Raw genomic sequence first — 13381 nt, 5'->3', positions numbered from 1 at the left:
TGGGATTATCAGATTTCTATTTGCCTTACAATGATGTTTTTTTTTAGCCTGGAATGCCTCAAACTATAATGCTTAATAGAGATATTCTCGGATTATTACTTGTTCTTCTCTTTTTCTTTCTTTCTTTACGTTTACATAATATAACATCCAACATTACTATCAGCCATTCCTTCACTACAGTTTACAACACCATAGCTATGGGCTGTTGATGTGCACAGGGTCACACTAATGCACATGTCCAGATTTTATTTTATGCTGCTCTGAGAATTTAGTATAGCTTGTCTCCTGTATAACATTTATGCTCTACATTAAAGAGAACTGCTCGATCTACATGCAGCACGTGTCAGGCCATGGCTGTATGATATCAGCCAGGTATGTTTGACCTGGGAGACCAAAAGCAGCAAAAAAGAATTTTGGGGGTATGTCAAAAGCAAAAGAAAAGTCAAAGGTGTTATATAATTTTTACAGGATGAAAAAGGTGACGTGGTCAAAAATGATATTGAGAAGGCCGAACTTTTAAATTCCTATTTAGTATCTGTGTTCTCTAAGAAAGCAAATGCAACATCAACTGATCTTCACAGTGCCATCGAAGGAATAAAAGAAGCCACTCTATCCATAAACAGAAAGATGGTGAGGGAAAGCTTAGATAATTTAAATTAATCTAAATCTCCTGGTCCAGATGAATTACATCCTATGGTACTGAAAGAGATAGCAAAGGAAATTGCAGAACTACTAGCCTGAATCTTTGAAAAGTCATGGAAAACAGGAGATGTCATAGAAAATTGGAGAAGGGCAAATTTTGTCCCTATCTTCAAAAAAAGAAAGGATACTGAGCCAGGAAATTACAGGCCAGTAAGTCTTACTTCTATACCAGGAAAGATATTTGAACAAATTATTAAACAGCATTTATGAAAGCATTTGGATAAGAATACAGTAATTCACTAGAGCCAGCATGGGTTTGTAAAGAACAAGTCATGCCAGACTAATCTAATTTGCTTCTATGATTGATTCACTGACTGTGTGGAACAAAGAAATGCAGTAGATATAGTGTATCTCAACTTCGGCAAAGCATTTGATAAAGTATCTCATACTATCCTTATTGAAAAAATGACCAAGTATGGAATTGACAAGGCTACGGTTGGGTGGATTCAGAACTTGCTTAGTGATCCTACTCAAAGAGTGGTAATAAACTGTTGCACATTCAATTGGAAAAGTGTTTCAAGTGGGGTACCACAAGGCTCTGTCCTGGCCCCAGTGTTGTTCAACATTTTTATAAATGATCTAGATAATGGAACTTGATGTAACCTAATCAAATTTGCAGATGATGCAAAGATAGAAGAGATAGCTAACACTAGAGACGACAGATAAATGATTCAGAAGGATCAAGAGAAGCTAGAACAATGAGCAGCGATTAATAGCAAGAAAAACAAAAATTACAACTATAGAATGGGAGGAATAGAACTAAACAACAGCACATGTGAAAAAGACTTGGGTATACTAATAGATCACAGACTACGCAAAAGTCAACAGTGTGATGCAGCAGCAAAAAAGGCAAACACAGTTCTAGGATGTATTAAAAGAAGCAAGAGTCTAGATCACGTGAAGTAATTATCCCCCTATACTCTTGCTTGGTCAGGCCTCATCTGGTATACTGTGTCCAGTTCGGGGCAGCACATTTTAAAAAATAAATTGAAAGACTGGAGTAAGTTCAGAGAACAGCTACCAGGATGGTGAGCGGATTGCAAAGTATGTCCTATGAGGAACGGTTAAAGGATTTCTGAATGTTTAGCTTGGAAAAAAGAAGGCTAAAGGGAGACTTAATAGCTGTCTAGAAATATCTGAAGGGATGTCACAGTGTAGAGGGATCATACTCATTCTCAATTGCGCACTCATTTTTGTACCACAGCAGGTGCTGTAATAGGAGCACATACGGCAGCAGCAGCAGCTCAGTATTGGGGTATCAGCAGGATGAGGAGTTTGTGCAGGTTGGGAATACATTTGCACATGGAAACATGAGAAGCAATGGATTGAAACTGAAAGGGAGAACATACAGATTACATATTAGAAAAAAGTTTTTGACAGTGAGTGTGATCAGTGAGTGGAACAGGCTGCCGTGAGAGGTGGTGAGTTCTCCTTCAATGGAAGTCTTCAAACGGAGGCTGGACAGACATCTTTATAAGATGGTTGCTTTGAGCAGGGTGTTGGACACGATAAACCTTGAGGTACCTTCCAACTCTCTCATTCTATCATTCTATGATTCTATGACTCTGAAACAATTCAGCATTTCTGAAAAGAACATACTTTGAAAGCCACCATAGACCGAACCGTGCTGTAGAGTAGCCAGACAGGCGTGTCTCTGGCAGCTTCTCTCTGTCTGCTGCCAAGGAATGACAGGTCTCTCTCGATACACACATTTAAGTAGAGACCTATCACCGGGGACCCACCTGTCTGACTACTCTACAGCGCAGTTCGGTCCATGATGGCCTTTAAAGTATATTTTTTTTCAGAAATGCTGCATCATTTTGGAGTCAAACATATCTGGCTGAGATCATACAGCCAGTGCCTGATACATACTGTCCGTAGATTGAGCACCATGTACCAGCTGTCAGAATCACTTTAAGATTCAATACCACATCTATGTACTACACTTATTCTTTTGCTGTCTTACCTGCTTAAAGTGGATATGTCAACAGCATGATGTACAGTAGGGAAAAAAAGTATTTAGTCAGCCACCAATTGTGCAAGTTCTCCCACTTAAAAAGATGAGAGAGGCCTGTAGTTGACATCATAGGTAGACCACAACTGTGAAAGTCAAAATGAGAAAACAAATCCAGAAAATCACCTTGTCTGATTTGGCAAGCTTTATTTTGCAAATTAAGGTGGAAAATAAGTATAATAAGGGATAAGGGTCATACGACTGGAAGTCCAGGCACAAAGGTGCCTATACTGTCATCATCAGCTGTTTGTTGATGATCTTTTGTATTTCGAAAATACATAATGATATGTACTTTTCATTACAAAAATGCAAGATTTTAAAATTAACAAAAGACATGCAATTTAAAGTGATCTTATACTATTAGAAAAAAAAGTGCTACAAGGCTCTGGGACTGGATTCCACCTCTCCCATTTCTACCACTGAGAAGACACCTTAAGGTACCTTCACACGAAACGACGCTGCAGCGATAGCGACAACGATGCCGATCGCTGCAGCGTCGCTGTTTGATCGCTGGAGAGCTGTCACACAGACCGCTCTCCAGCGACCAACGATGCCGAGGTCCCTGGGTAACCAGGGTAAACATCGGGTTGCTAAGCGCAGGGCCGCGCTTAGTAACCCGATGTTTACCCTGGTTACCAGCGTAAAATGTAAAAAAAACAAACAGTACATACTTACATGCGTCCTCCGGCGTCCGCTTACTGCACTGACTGACTGACTGAGCGCCGGCAGTAGCAGGGCACAGCGGTGACGTCACCGCTGTGCTGTGCTTTCACTTTCACTTTGCGGCACTCAGTCAGTGTGGGAAGCAGACGGCGGGGGATGCGAATGTAAGTATGTACTGTTTGTTTTTTTTACATTTTACACTGGTAACCAGGGTAAACATCGGGTTACTAAGCGCGGCCCTGCGCTTAGTAACCCGATGTTTACCCTGGTTACCAGTGTAAAATATCGCTGGTATCTTTGCTTTTGCTGTCAAACACAACGATACACGGCGATCGGATGACCAAATAAAGTTCTGAACTTTATTCAGCGACCAGCGACATCACAGCAGGATCCTGATCGCTGCTGCGTGTCAAACTAAACGATATCGCTAGCCAGGACGCTGCAACGTCACGGATCGCTAGCGATATCGTTACAAATTCGTTTCGTGTGAAGGTACCTTTAGAGTGTGGAAGGGTGAGTTCTTGTCACACATCTGTTATATTACTGAAAGACTTGAACTAGAGTACAAGTACATACATGCAAAATAGGAGCATGTTCACACTGGCCATCACGCTTACCAACTTGTACTCCAGTTCTTTTTTCTCGGTTTCGTTTAGGTTTCTGCTCAGCCCTTATTCACACGGGATGTCACTATGACACAAGGTAAGGTTTTAATATTAGAAGTTAGGACCATCCCGAACTTGGGTACACCTTGACGTTGGTGGGATGGCTTTTATGCTTTTTTGATCAAAAACAGTGATTACCAAGTGCCCAATGTTATTTATATGCATTATTGCTTCTACTTATTTATTTACAGTGAGGTATGCTTTCAATTTGTTTCTGTCCTGGGTTTTATCTTCTGTTATTTGCATGCATTGTGCAGTAGGTAGCTCATTCTATACTTCCTGAACTCCTCGTTACAAGAACATGGCAGTAATCAGCCCTAGGATGCAGGCAGCGATAAGGGAATGGCAATATTGGCATGGGTGCCTCATAGCTACACCCAATAGGTGCATGGCATTGGAAGGAGGGTGGGTTTAGACAACTACTGCTGTTCTCTTCTCACATGGTCACAACAGTTTGCAAGAGAAGATAGAATGAAGGACTAGTGCCTAAACTCGCCTAAAAATCAAGCATGTGGTAGACAATTTGCTTTATAAAAAAACAAAAACAGCAAAACCTTAGGTATATTTTTTGACCCACATTGGGACTTTTTCACTAATGTATATGACAAATATGTTAAGAAGTATTGAATACATATTTGTGCAATGGCAAAACAATTGTTTCATTTACATTCAGAGACACTAATTATCAATAATTAGAAGAGCCGAGCAGCATATCTGTATGCAAAATTCTGTGAAAATAAGCTTTGTAGTAACAGTAACATTTTGTGACTCAATTACATTAAATATTAAAATCTGCAATTATGCATTTTTTTTATCCCACTGAGACCCATTCAACTAAAAAGCACAAAGTCTAGCATCTTAAATGTAAATATAAGTGATACATCAAAATTCAGGAATGTGAACTACCTTAAGGGTTTTTTTAGGCTAAAGAGGCATTTTTTCAGTCTCTCTATATGACAGCTTATTACCAAATTGTGAAAGTGTGCAATGTGCATACTGTCAGGACTTCACATTATTTCCAGCACAAGTGGGCACATGGGTGTGACTCGACTACACTCCGCTCCCCATCTCTCAATAGAACAACCACTCATGGAGAGGAATAGAAGTGAATCCTGGCAGTGTGTACATTGCTCACTGTCAAGATTCAGTAATCTGAGTCACTCTATTGCTGAATCCGGACAGTGTGCAATGTGCATATTCTATTACATTTGGAAAACCACTTTAAATTAGTATCTGGATTCATTAACCACCATATTACAACATTTGTCTTGTTTCTAGAAGAGACATTCGTAAGTGCAATACCTATTTTTTGCACTATAATAACTGGCAAATATTATGTAAAAATCCCAAACATTATGCATGTTTATATACAGACACACACAATAGCACTTAGAGAGGGCTCCATGACATTGAATCAAAGCAGACATAGCTCAAGGTCGAAGGCCTTATAGCCATATTTTCTTTGTATTTTCAGCAAAAATGTGTCAAAGTTTTTGAAATATCTATTAAAAGCAAATAATCTGCATAGTCAGGTGTTATAGTGATCTCTCCTATTCTGCATGCCCTTCAGATGCCATGGAATGGTTTCTCAGCCGTTCTACAGTCCTAAGGTGCATTGTACATTCCTGCCTACTGGAAGCCTGGCCGAACGTCGCTACTTCTGTCAATCTATAATCCTGCATTCAATACTCACCCATCGCTGACGTAAATATCAAGAGGGGAGATGTGAAAATTAAAAAAAAAAAAGCCGCCTATAGAGACGATCTGTCCCTTACAGCTTGCAGGCTGTGAGTAAGGGATGGATTTTTAGATCTCGCTCTTGCTCCCTCTGCTTCTCTCTCCCTCCCTTTCTCTTTTCAATGACCCAGCTCCTCAAATGCATTTAATGCCCCCTAATTACTTAATCCCTGACAACAGCTTACATGGAAGCACTGAACGGTGAGGAGCCGAGATGTAAACATAGGAATAGCACTGCAGCATGGTGGTGGATGCTTCACAAGCTCCATTCTCTGTTTCCGGTGAATGTCATTTCATCTCGCCGAGCCACGTATTATTTAGCTAGACACATTTACAATGGGCACTTTAAATAGATTTATTTTCGGGAGGGGGGTATTGCTACAGTGGGGACATGATATACGAGGAGAAAAACAAAGAAATTACATGGGTGGGACACTGATAGAAAATAAATGTCTGGAGATTTTTAACCACTTCCCAACAATAGAGATGAGTGATAACTTGTAGGTGCTTTGAGAGAGACAGTGACTTAGGAGAGTTTAAAGAGTCACGGCGTACAATATCTCAGAGTAACGACAATGGGTTTGTCAATAGGAATGAACCTTTTACATTCGAAGATGTCTAAATAGTAGAGCGAGCCGATCAATTGGTTTCCTGTAAGTGTCTTTCAAATTGCTGGACGAGCACTAAAAGCGAACGTGCCCTTTACGTAACTAGCATGGATGCTGTAGAGTAGACTAAATCGGCAAGATTGCTGAGAAAATACATGGTGCTTTTTGGGGGTTTTACCGGTCTACAAGTAAACAGCAGCCCACCACTTGGAAATGGCACTGTACATTTTTATTATGAGTCACAGCTTTATTTCAGGGCTTTGAATCCCCTTCTTTTAATGATAATGATATATAAGGAAAGATAATATACAGATATTTATATCCAGAGATCTCCCACTAATGGCTGCAGAATGGACCTCTATACCTGATTAGAGGAAAGCAAGAGATTTTAGGATTTTTATAACATGAGCAGCGATCCTGTGATATCCGGATGCTACTACAGCTTCTGTTTCCTATGCACGCTTCTAGCAGAGGGTGCGAGATCCTTGGGCTGTATGGTGATTCGGCCCAGTCAGGATGTGTTCGGCTGTTCTTGTTCTGATGTGTGTGCAGAGAAAAGAGGCATTAGGCTGAATGGCAGCCTGTCTACAGAAGCAGATTTGTGAAATTGGAATAGCCCCTGCAAAAGGAGAGGTGCAGTACAGAGCATCTTAACCCCTTACCGACATTCTCCCCAGTGTTTGAACCTGCAACTTTCAACATTACAGGTAGATGATAAAGCTGGTGAGCCACAGGCTTTAGTAATGTAATGGAGAGAATTTTGTGTACTTGATCTGTATTGCAGGCTCTTCCTTCACGGGCAGATAATACTGATAGATTGTATACAGCAGTGTATTTGTATTCAAGAGGCAGAATAAAACATTTTTTTCATCCTATAAAATTACTAAACAATAATGAAAAACATTTGATAATGAAAAAAATGTTTAATGCGTTTTTTCTTAGTTCTCATTTCAAATCAGCAAATAACAGATATATTTGGTGTCCCTGTAATCATAACAACCAGCACAACACAGCAATCAGATTATTTGTGTGATTGGTAAATGGGGTAAAAAAATTACATAATTGATATTTTCTTTATTAACCCTTTAACCCCCAGGCCATTTTCGCGTTTTTGTTTTTTGATCCCCTTCTTCCCAGAGCCATCACTTTTTTACTTTTTGGTCAAAATGGCCATGTGAATGTAGGTCTGCGTGTAGTGTCTAATGCTCCCTGCTCGGCTAGAAGGTCTTCAAGATCGGCCAATGCCTGTTGCTCAACATTTGTAGGGAAAATTTGCTTAGATTGATTGGAAGAATATTTTTTAAAAAACAGTTTTCTGGCAAAGAGGTCCCTAATCATATTAAATGAACTAAAGGTGTCTGATGGTGCAAATGTCAATCCTTTCTCTAATACCTGTGTCTGTGCCGCTGTAAGGGTAATATTTGAGAAATTAATTACCTAGTTTTTCCGATACCGTTTTTCGTGTTTCACATATGTCCTTGTTCTTGGTGGAGGGCGGGGTGTAGCGGATATGTGAATTGGCCAGTCTAAACTGTTGTCCTCCCCTAACCCACTCCGCTTTCCTAAAAAACGTTCTCCACATGATTCCTGTAATTGGATAGAGGTTACAGAGGATGAGCGGGAAACTGACTTATGGCCAGTTTGGTTATATTGCCATCTATATACTTGGCCAAAATGGTCATGTGAAGGCTTGTCTTTTGTGGGACAAGTTATACTTTTGAACAATACCATTGGTTTTAACATATCCTTTACTGGAAAATGAGAAAAACATTCCAAGTGCGGTGAAATTGCAAAAAAAGCACAATTCTACAGTTGTTTTTTTTTTTTACCATGTTTACTAACTGCTAAAACTGACCTGCCATTATGATTCTCCAGGTCATTACAAGTTCATAGACACCAAACATGTTTAGGTTCTTTTTTATTTAAGTGGTGAAATAAAAATCGGGATTCCACCCGCGGCTGTTAGAGGCACATGTCAGTTGTTCAAAACAGCTGACGTGGTGGGAAAAATGTGGGCTCTGCAGCGGAGCCCACATCAAAGGGAGAGAGTACTACGTGGGCATATTATAACACCCAACATTGGAAAGATGTTAAACTTGTAAGAAATGTATTAAAAATGTATACAATGAGGCCATCTTCACACGTAGCGAAAATGCTCCCTTTTTTGTACTTTTTTCTGCACCACACAATGCAATAACAATCTCTGGTTATTGCATGTTTGCTGTGTTTTTTTTTATAAGTTTGCCCCTTGATAAAGTTCTGGTGACTCCGACTGCCATTGAAAGAACAAAAAAAATCCACAGTTCCCAAATAGAGATGAGCAGGACACACAGATGACATCACGCCAGCTCTGGATGATCAGAAGCCACACCTGGGATGCCGGATGGTAAAAGATTCATGGCCTCCCGTCCAGCCACCAGATACCACTAATCTAGATGCTAGACTAGAGACTCATGAATCAATCGGCTCATCTCTAGTCCCAACTGTCCTGGATACAGTAGAGAGTCCAGGATTTGGGTCTGCACCCTGCAGTCTTAGGCATCTGCTGAATGTCCTTGACTGCCAGCACCCCTCTGACATTGCCTCCTGCCAGGGGAGAAAGAAATCGTAAATAGGCATGGATTGAGGTGTGGCCAAATTTGCTGCAACGCACTATACACGCTGCATAATTTGTCCCTCAAAAGTTGGGAGTTACGCACACGTATAATGCAAATTGATAGCAGATGTATGGAAAGGGTTCACAGGGTGAGCTCACCCCATACCCAGTAGGTAAGAGTTGTGTGTTACAGCCGTGGGTGGAGTGAAGTGTTGCATGTAATTGTTAACCTGTTAAATGATGCTTTCAATCTCTGATAGTGGCATTAATAACATGCCAGCATGGGAGCACATCATTCCATGTGTCTATCAGTGCCCCCGTCATGTGATCACAGGGCACCGATGAGTTACTATGACAGCCAGGGGTCTGCTGAAAACCTCTAAGCTTGTCATTGCGGAACTCCCTCAACACCCAGCCTTTTGGGGTTTCAAAGGAGACCGTGATTTTTACTATTATGCAGCATTACTTTGGTATGGCTGTAAATAATACAAGCGATGAGACAATTGCAGGTTCAAGTCCTCTAAGGCAAGTAATAAATTAAAAAAGTAACAAAAAATGTTTAAAACAAGCAAAAAGTTAAAACCAGCTCTCTTAATTCCTTCATGACCGATGATGTATATTTTTGTAATCCGTTTGATGCGGGCTCTGCACTTGATTGCTGATTAACCAGTTAAATTCCGCTGTCAATAATTGAGAGCAACATTTAACCACACGATGGCTGGAAGCGTGTCACAAGCCATGCCCATCGCCTCCCATGTCACATGATCACAGGGCGTCAATGGATTGTCATGACAGTGGGAGGCCTGCAGAAGACGCCCGTGCCAGTCATCACGATGCTCCTGTGAATTCCAGCTCCTTGCTGGTGTTTATAGGAGATCATGATTTTTGCTAGCCATAGTAGTGCTGTATATATAGCACAGGCAATTGATTCTCCTCAGGTGGCTATTAAATAAAGTAAAAAGTAAAAAAAAAAGTAAAAAAAAATAGAAAAGCACAAAAGTTGAAATCACCTTGCCCCATTAAAAATAAAAGAATAATATTTAAATATCCTATATTTGTTATTGCTGGATTCAGAAATGTCCAATATATGAAAATAAAAATTTAATTAATCCAACAAAAAAAGGAAAATCATCCAGGGATGAAGGGATTAAAAATAATGTTACTGACATCATTGAGCGTGAGACAGTGTAGGTTCTCAGAACAATGCTCCATAGTTTTCTGTACAAAATCGCTAAATGTTGTGGGATTTCGATGGATTACGTCAGACCTGCGAGGATTTTTTTTATAATACTGTAAATTGGTGAATCAGGGAGGGTATCTTGTTTTCATTTCTTGAACTCTCTATTTATGACTTTCAGGTTCCCTTTTTTGGACTACTTCAGATTCAGTGGACTATGTTGGATAGACATTTTTTTTAAATTAAATTGATGAATGGGTGGTGGGGAGTGTTTTTAAAAATAAACCATTTTTTCTGTGTGTGTTTTTACTTTTGATTACTGGCTTAGTAATGGGGTCTGATAGACACCTCTCCATTACTAACCCCTTGGCTTGATGCAAGCGAACACTACAAAGCTGACATAAACCCCATAAACCATTACCGCGAGTGCAACCGCATCAGGGCAATCGCCAAGAGCCGAGGCAAAGTGCCAGAAATAGCACATCTAATGGATGCACCAATTCTGGGGTAACTGCAGGCTAATATTTTTAGGCTAAATAACCATGGACCTTCCCAGCCTAATAAGAGCAGCTCACAACAGTCTGCTTTGCCTTTGCTGGTTATACAAAATAGGGGAACCCCATGTCATTTTTTTAGAGTCCTTCCATTTTTAATAACCTGCAAAGGCAATGTAGGCACCCGTGAGCTGTTATTAATAGACTGGGAAGGTCCATTGATTGTTATCTGTCCCTTCCTAGCCTGATAATAAAAGCTCGCAGCTGTCTGCTTTCGGTTAGCTGGTTATCAAAAATGGGGGAACTGCACAATATTTTTTAGTTATTTATTTAATAGTTTTATAAGGCTAAACACCCATTAGTGCCACATAAAATGCACTAAAGGGTGCTACTTTATTATATGTAGGGGGCTTGTAACATTAAATTTCTACATGACATCTATCTATCTATCTTCTATATATCTCTTCCATTGATCTATTCTATATCTGTATTCTAGCTAACTATTTATTATATCTATTATATTCTGATGGTTCTGGCTGTGAATTTACTTGGCTGTTGAAATTTCGGGTTATGTAAACTTTTGAGCACAACTGTATGTATATCAACACATACAACCCAAATTCTGAAAAAGTTGGGAAGCTGTGTAAAATGGAAATAAAAACAAGAATGTGATGATTAGTGTTGAGCGATACTTTCCGATATCGGAAAGTATCGGTATCGGAAAGTATCGGCCGATACCGTCAAAATATCGGATCCAATCCGATACCGATACCCGATCCCAATGCAAGTCAATGGGACGAAAATATCGGAATTAAAATAAACCCTTTATACACTTGTAGGTTCATTCTACATGAAGGAAAACAACTAAGAATAATGTAGGATGTATTGGGGGACGTGGCGGAGACATTAAAGGCACAGAGGTTTAGCCCAATGTAATAGAATAGCAGGATTTTTTTTTTTTTGGATGACGTTCGGCGTTAGAAAGAATTTGACTATGTTAATTTTTTTTTTTTTTTTATGCCACATATTGATGTTTCACTACTTCAACGCCCTTCACCTTCTTTTTTTCTTCTCCCACGCTTTCTTCTTCATTATCCTCATCATCAGCTTCTTTGACATCAACTTCTTCACCTTATTCATCTTCTTCTTCATCTTCTACCTATTATTTTTTGGGTTACATTGTTCATATTCTTTTTATTTTACTATTATCTTCATCATATTCTACTTCTTCATCATATTCTTATTTGTGACAGGCATTCCTGTAGTTGTTATCTATAAAAGTTTGAAGATTACACCTTCCGTTCTGCCTGTCACAAAACAGTTACATTTGTCCGCGTTCAGTTTGGCCTGCAGCATCAGGCTTTATCCAGGGGCACCACGAGGAGGAACGGACTCACCCCCATACACTGCTTAGTCTTCTTCTGCTTATAATTTAGATAATATTTTTTGCTCTGATATTTAGTGTTATGCTTAATGTTCTTCTGCTCTTTGTTCTGCAGCCTCTTGTTCTTCTGCTTCTCGGTCTTCCAGGTCGTCGTCGTCTCCAGGGTCGTCGTCTCCAGGGTCGTCGTCTCCCGGGTCGTCGTCATCGGGGTGGTCTTCAGGGTCGTCGTCTCCGGGGTCGTCGTCATCACGGTGGTCTTCAGGGTCATCGTCTCCAGGGTCGTCGTCATCACGGTGGTTGTCGTCTCTGGTGTCGTCGTCATCTTAGGGGTGTTCTTCCGGGTCATCGTGTTTAGTCTCTTGAACTTGGAAATGTAGCAGAAGGTACAAGAAGGCTGAGAAAATGCCGAGAACCAGCTGATGGAACTGGAACTCGGATGGCTACCCAAAGGTCCAAGAGCCAATGGAACTACCGAGGACCAGCTGACGTTACTGGAACCCGGTTACTAAGCAGGAGGTACCCGTGCCTGAAAGCACTACCAAGGACCACCTGACGTTGGTGGAACTCGGATACCCAGAGGGAGGCACCTAAGCCAAAGGCTCTGCCTGGAACCAGCTGACGGTACTGGAACCAGGATGGGGAGCAGAAGGTACAAGAGCAAAAGACAGTGCCGAGAACCAGCTGACGGTGCTGGAACCCGGATGGGTAGCCGAAGGTCCAAGAGCCAATGGAACTACCGAGGACCAGCTGACGTTACTGGAACCCGGTTACTAAGCAGGAGGTACCCGTGCCTGAAAGCACTACCAAGGACCACCTGACGTTGGTGGAACTCGGATACCCAGAGGGAGGCACCTAAGCCAAAGGCTCTGCCCGGAACCAGCTGACGGTACTGGAACCAGGATGGGGAGCAGAAGGTACAAGAGCAAGTGTCTGCGTGGCTTTTGCAGGACACGATGCCGGCTGCACAGCAGGGGAACAGCTGGCGGTGCTGAACCCCACTGACACATTGGCGAGGTGTTTTTCTCTGTGCAGCTAGCAGTACCGGGCCCCAACTGGCGGTGTTGGAGCCCGGGGTCAGCAGGAGGAGGAGAGGGAGCAGAGTGTAGGCCGAAGCCTGCACTGGCGGCAGCTTTGGGTCTGTTGTGCCTGCGTGGCTGTTGCAGGACACATTGCCGGCTGCACAGCAGGGGAACAGCTGGCGGTGCTGAACCCCACTGACACATTGGCGAGGTGTTTTTCTCTGTGCAGCTAGCAGTACCGGGCCCCAACTGGCGGTGTTGGAGCCCGGGCTCTGCAGGGGGAGCAGAGTGTAGGCCGAAGCCTAATCGAACCAATTTCAAA

General features: G+C 41.5%; 1 protein-coding gene across 3 annotated transcripts in view; it reads right to left on the bottom strand.

The window, feature by feature from the left end:
• The window catches only part of LOC143770095 (rap1 GTPase-GDP dissociation stimulator 1-A-like), a 405235-nt gene extending 399317 nt beyond the window's left edge, over positions 1-5918 (bottom strand). For 2 of the 3 annotated variants that reach the window (XM_077259358.1, XM_077259357.1), the window contains exon 1: positions 5738-5902. In XM_077259358.1, the coding sequence (XP_077115473.1) occupies positions 5738-5741 (4 nt within the window). In that variant the 5' untranslated portion in view covers positions 5742-5902. Of the gene's footprint in view, positions 1-5737 lie in introns of all 3 variants that reach the window. The other variant, XM_077259356.1, reaches the window with a different exon arrangement.
• Positions 5919-13381: the final 7463 nt, after the last annotated feature.

The sequence above is a fragment of the Ranitomeya variabilis genome, chromosome 4 (genome assembly GCF_051348905.1).
Source record: "Ranitomeya variabilis isolate aRanVar5 chromosome 4, aRanVar5.hap1, whole genome shotgun sequence".
In the NCBI taxonomy this organism is placed as follows: Eukaryota; Metazoa; Chordata; class Amphibia; order Anura; family Dendrobatidae; genus Ranitomeya; species Ranitomeya variabilis.
Note: the sequence above shows the minus strand (reverse complement) of the source record. Positions and strands in the feature narration are given on the sequence as shown.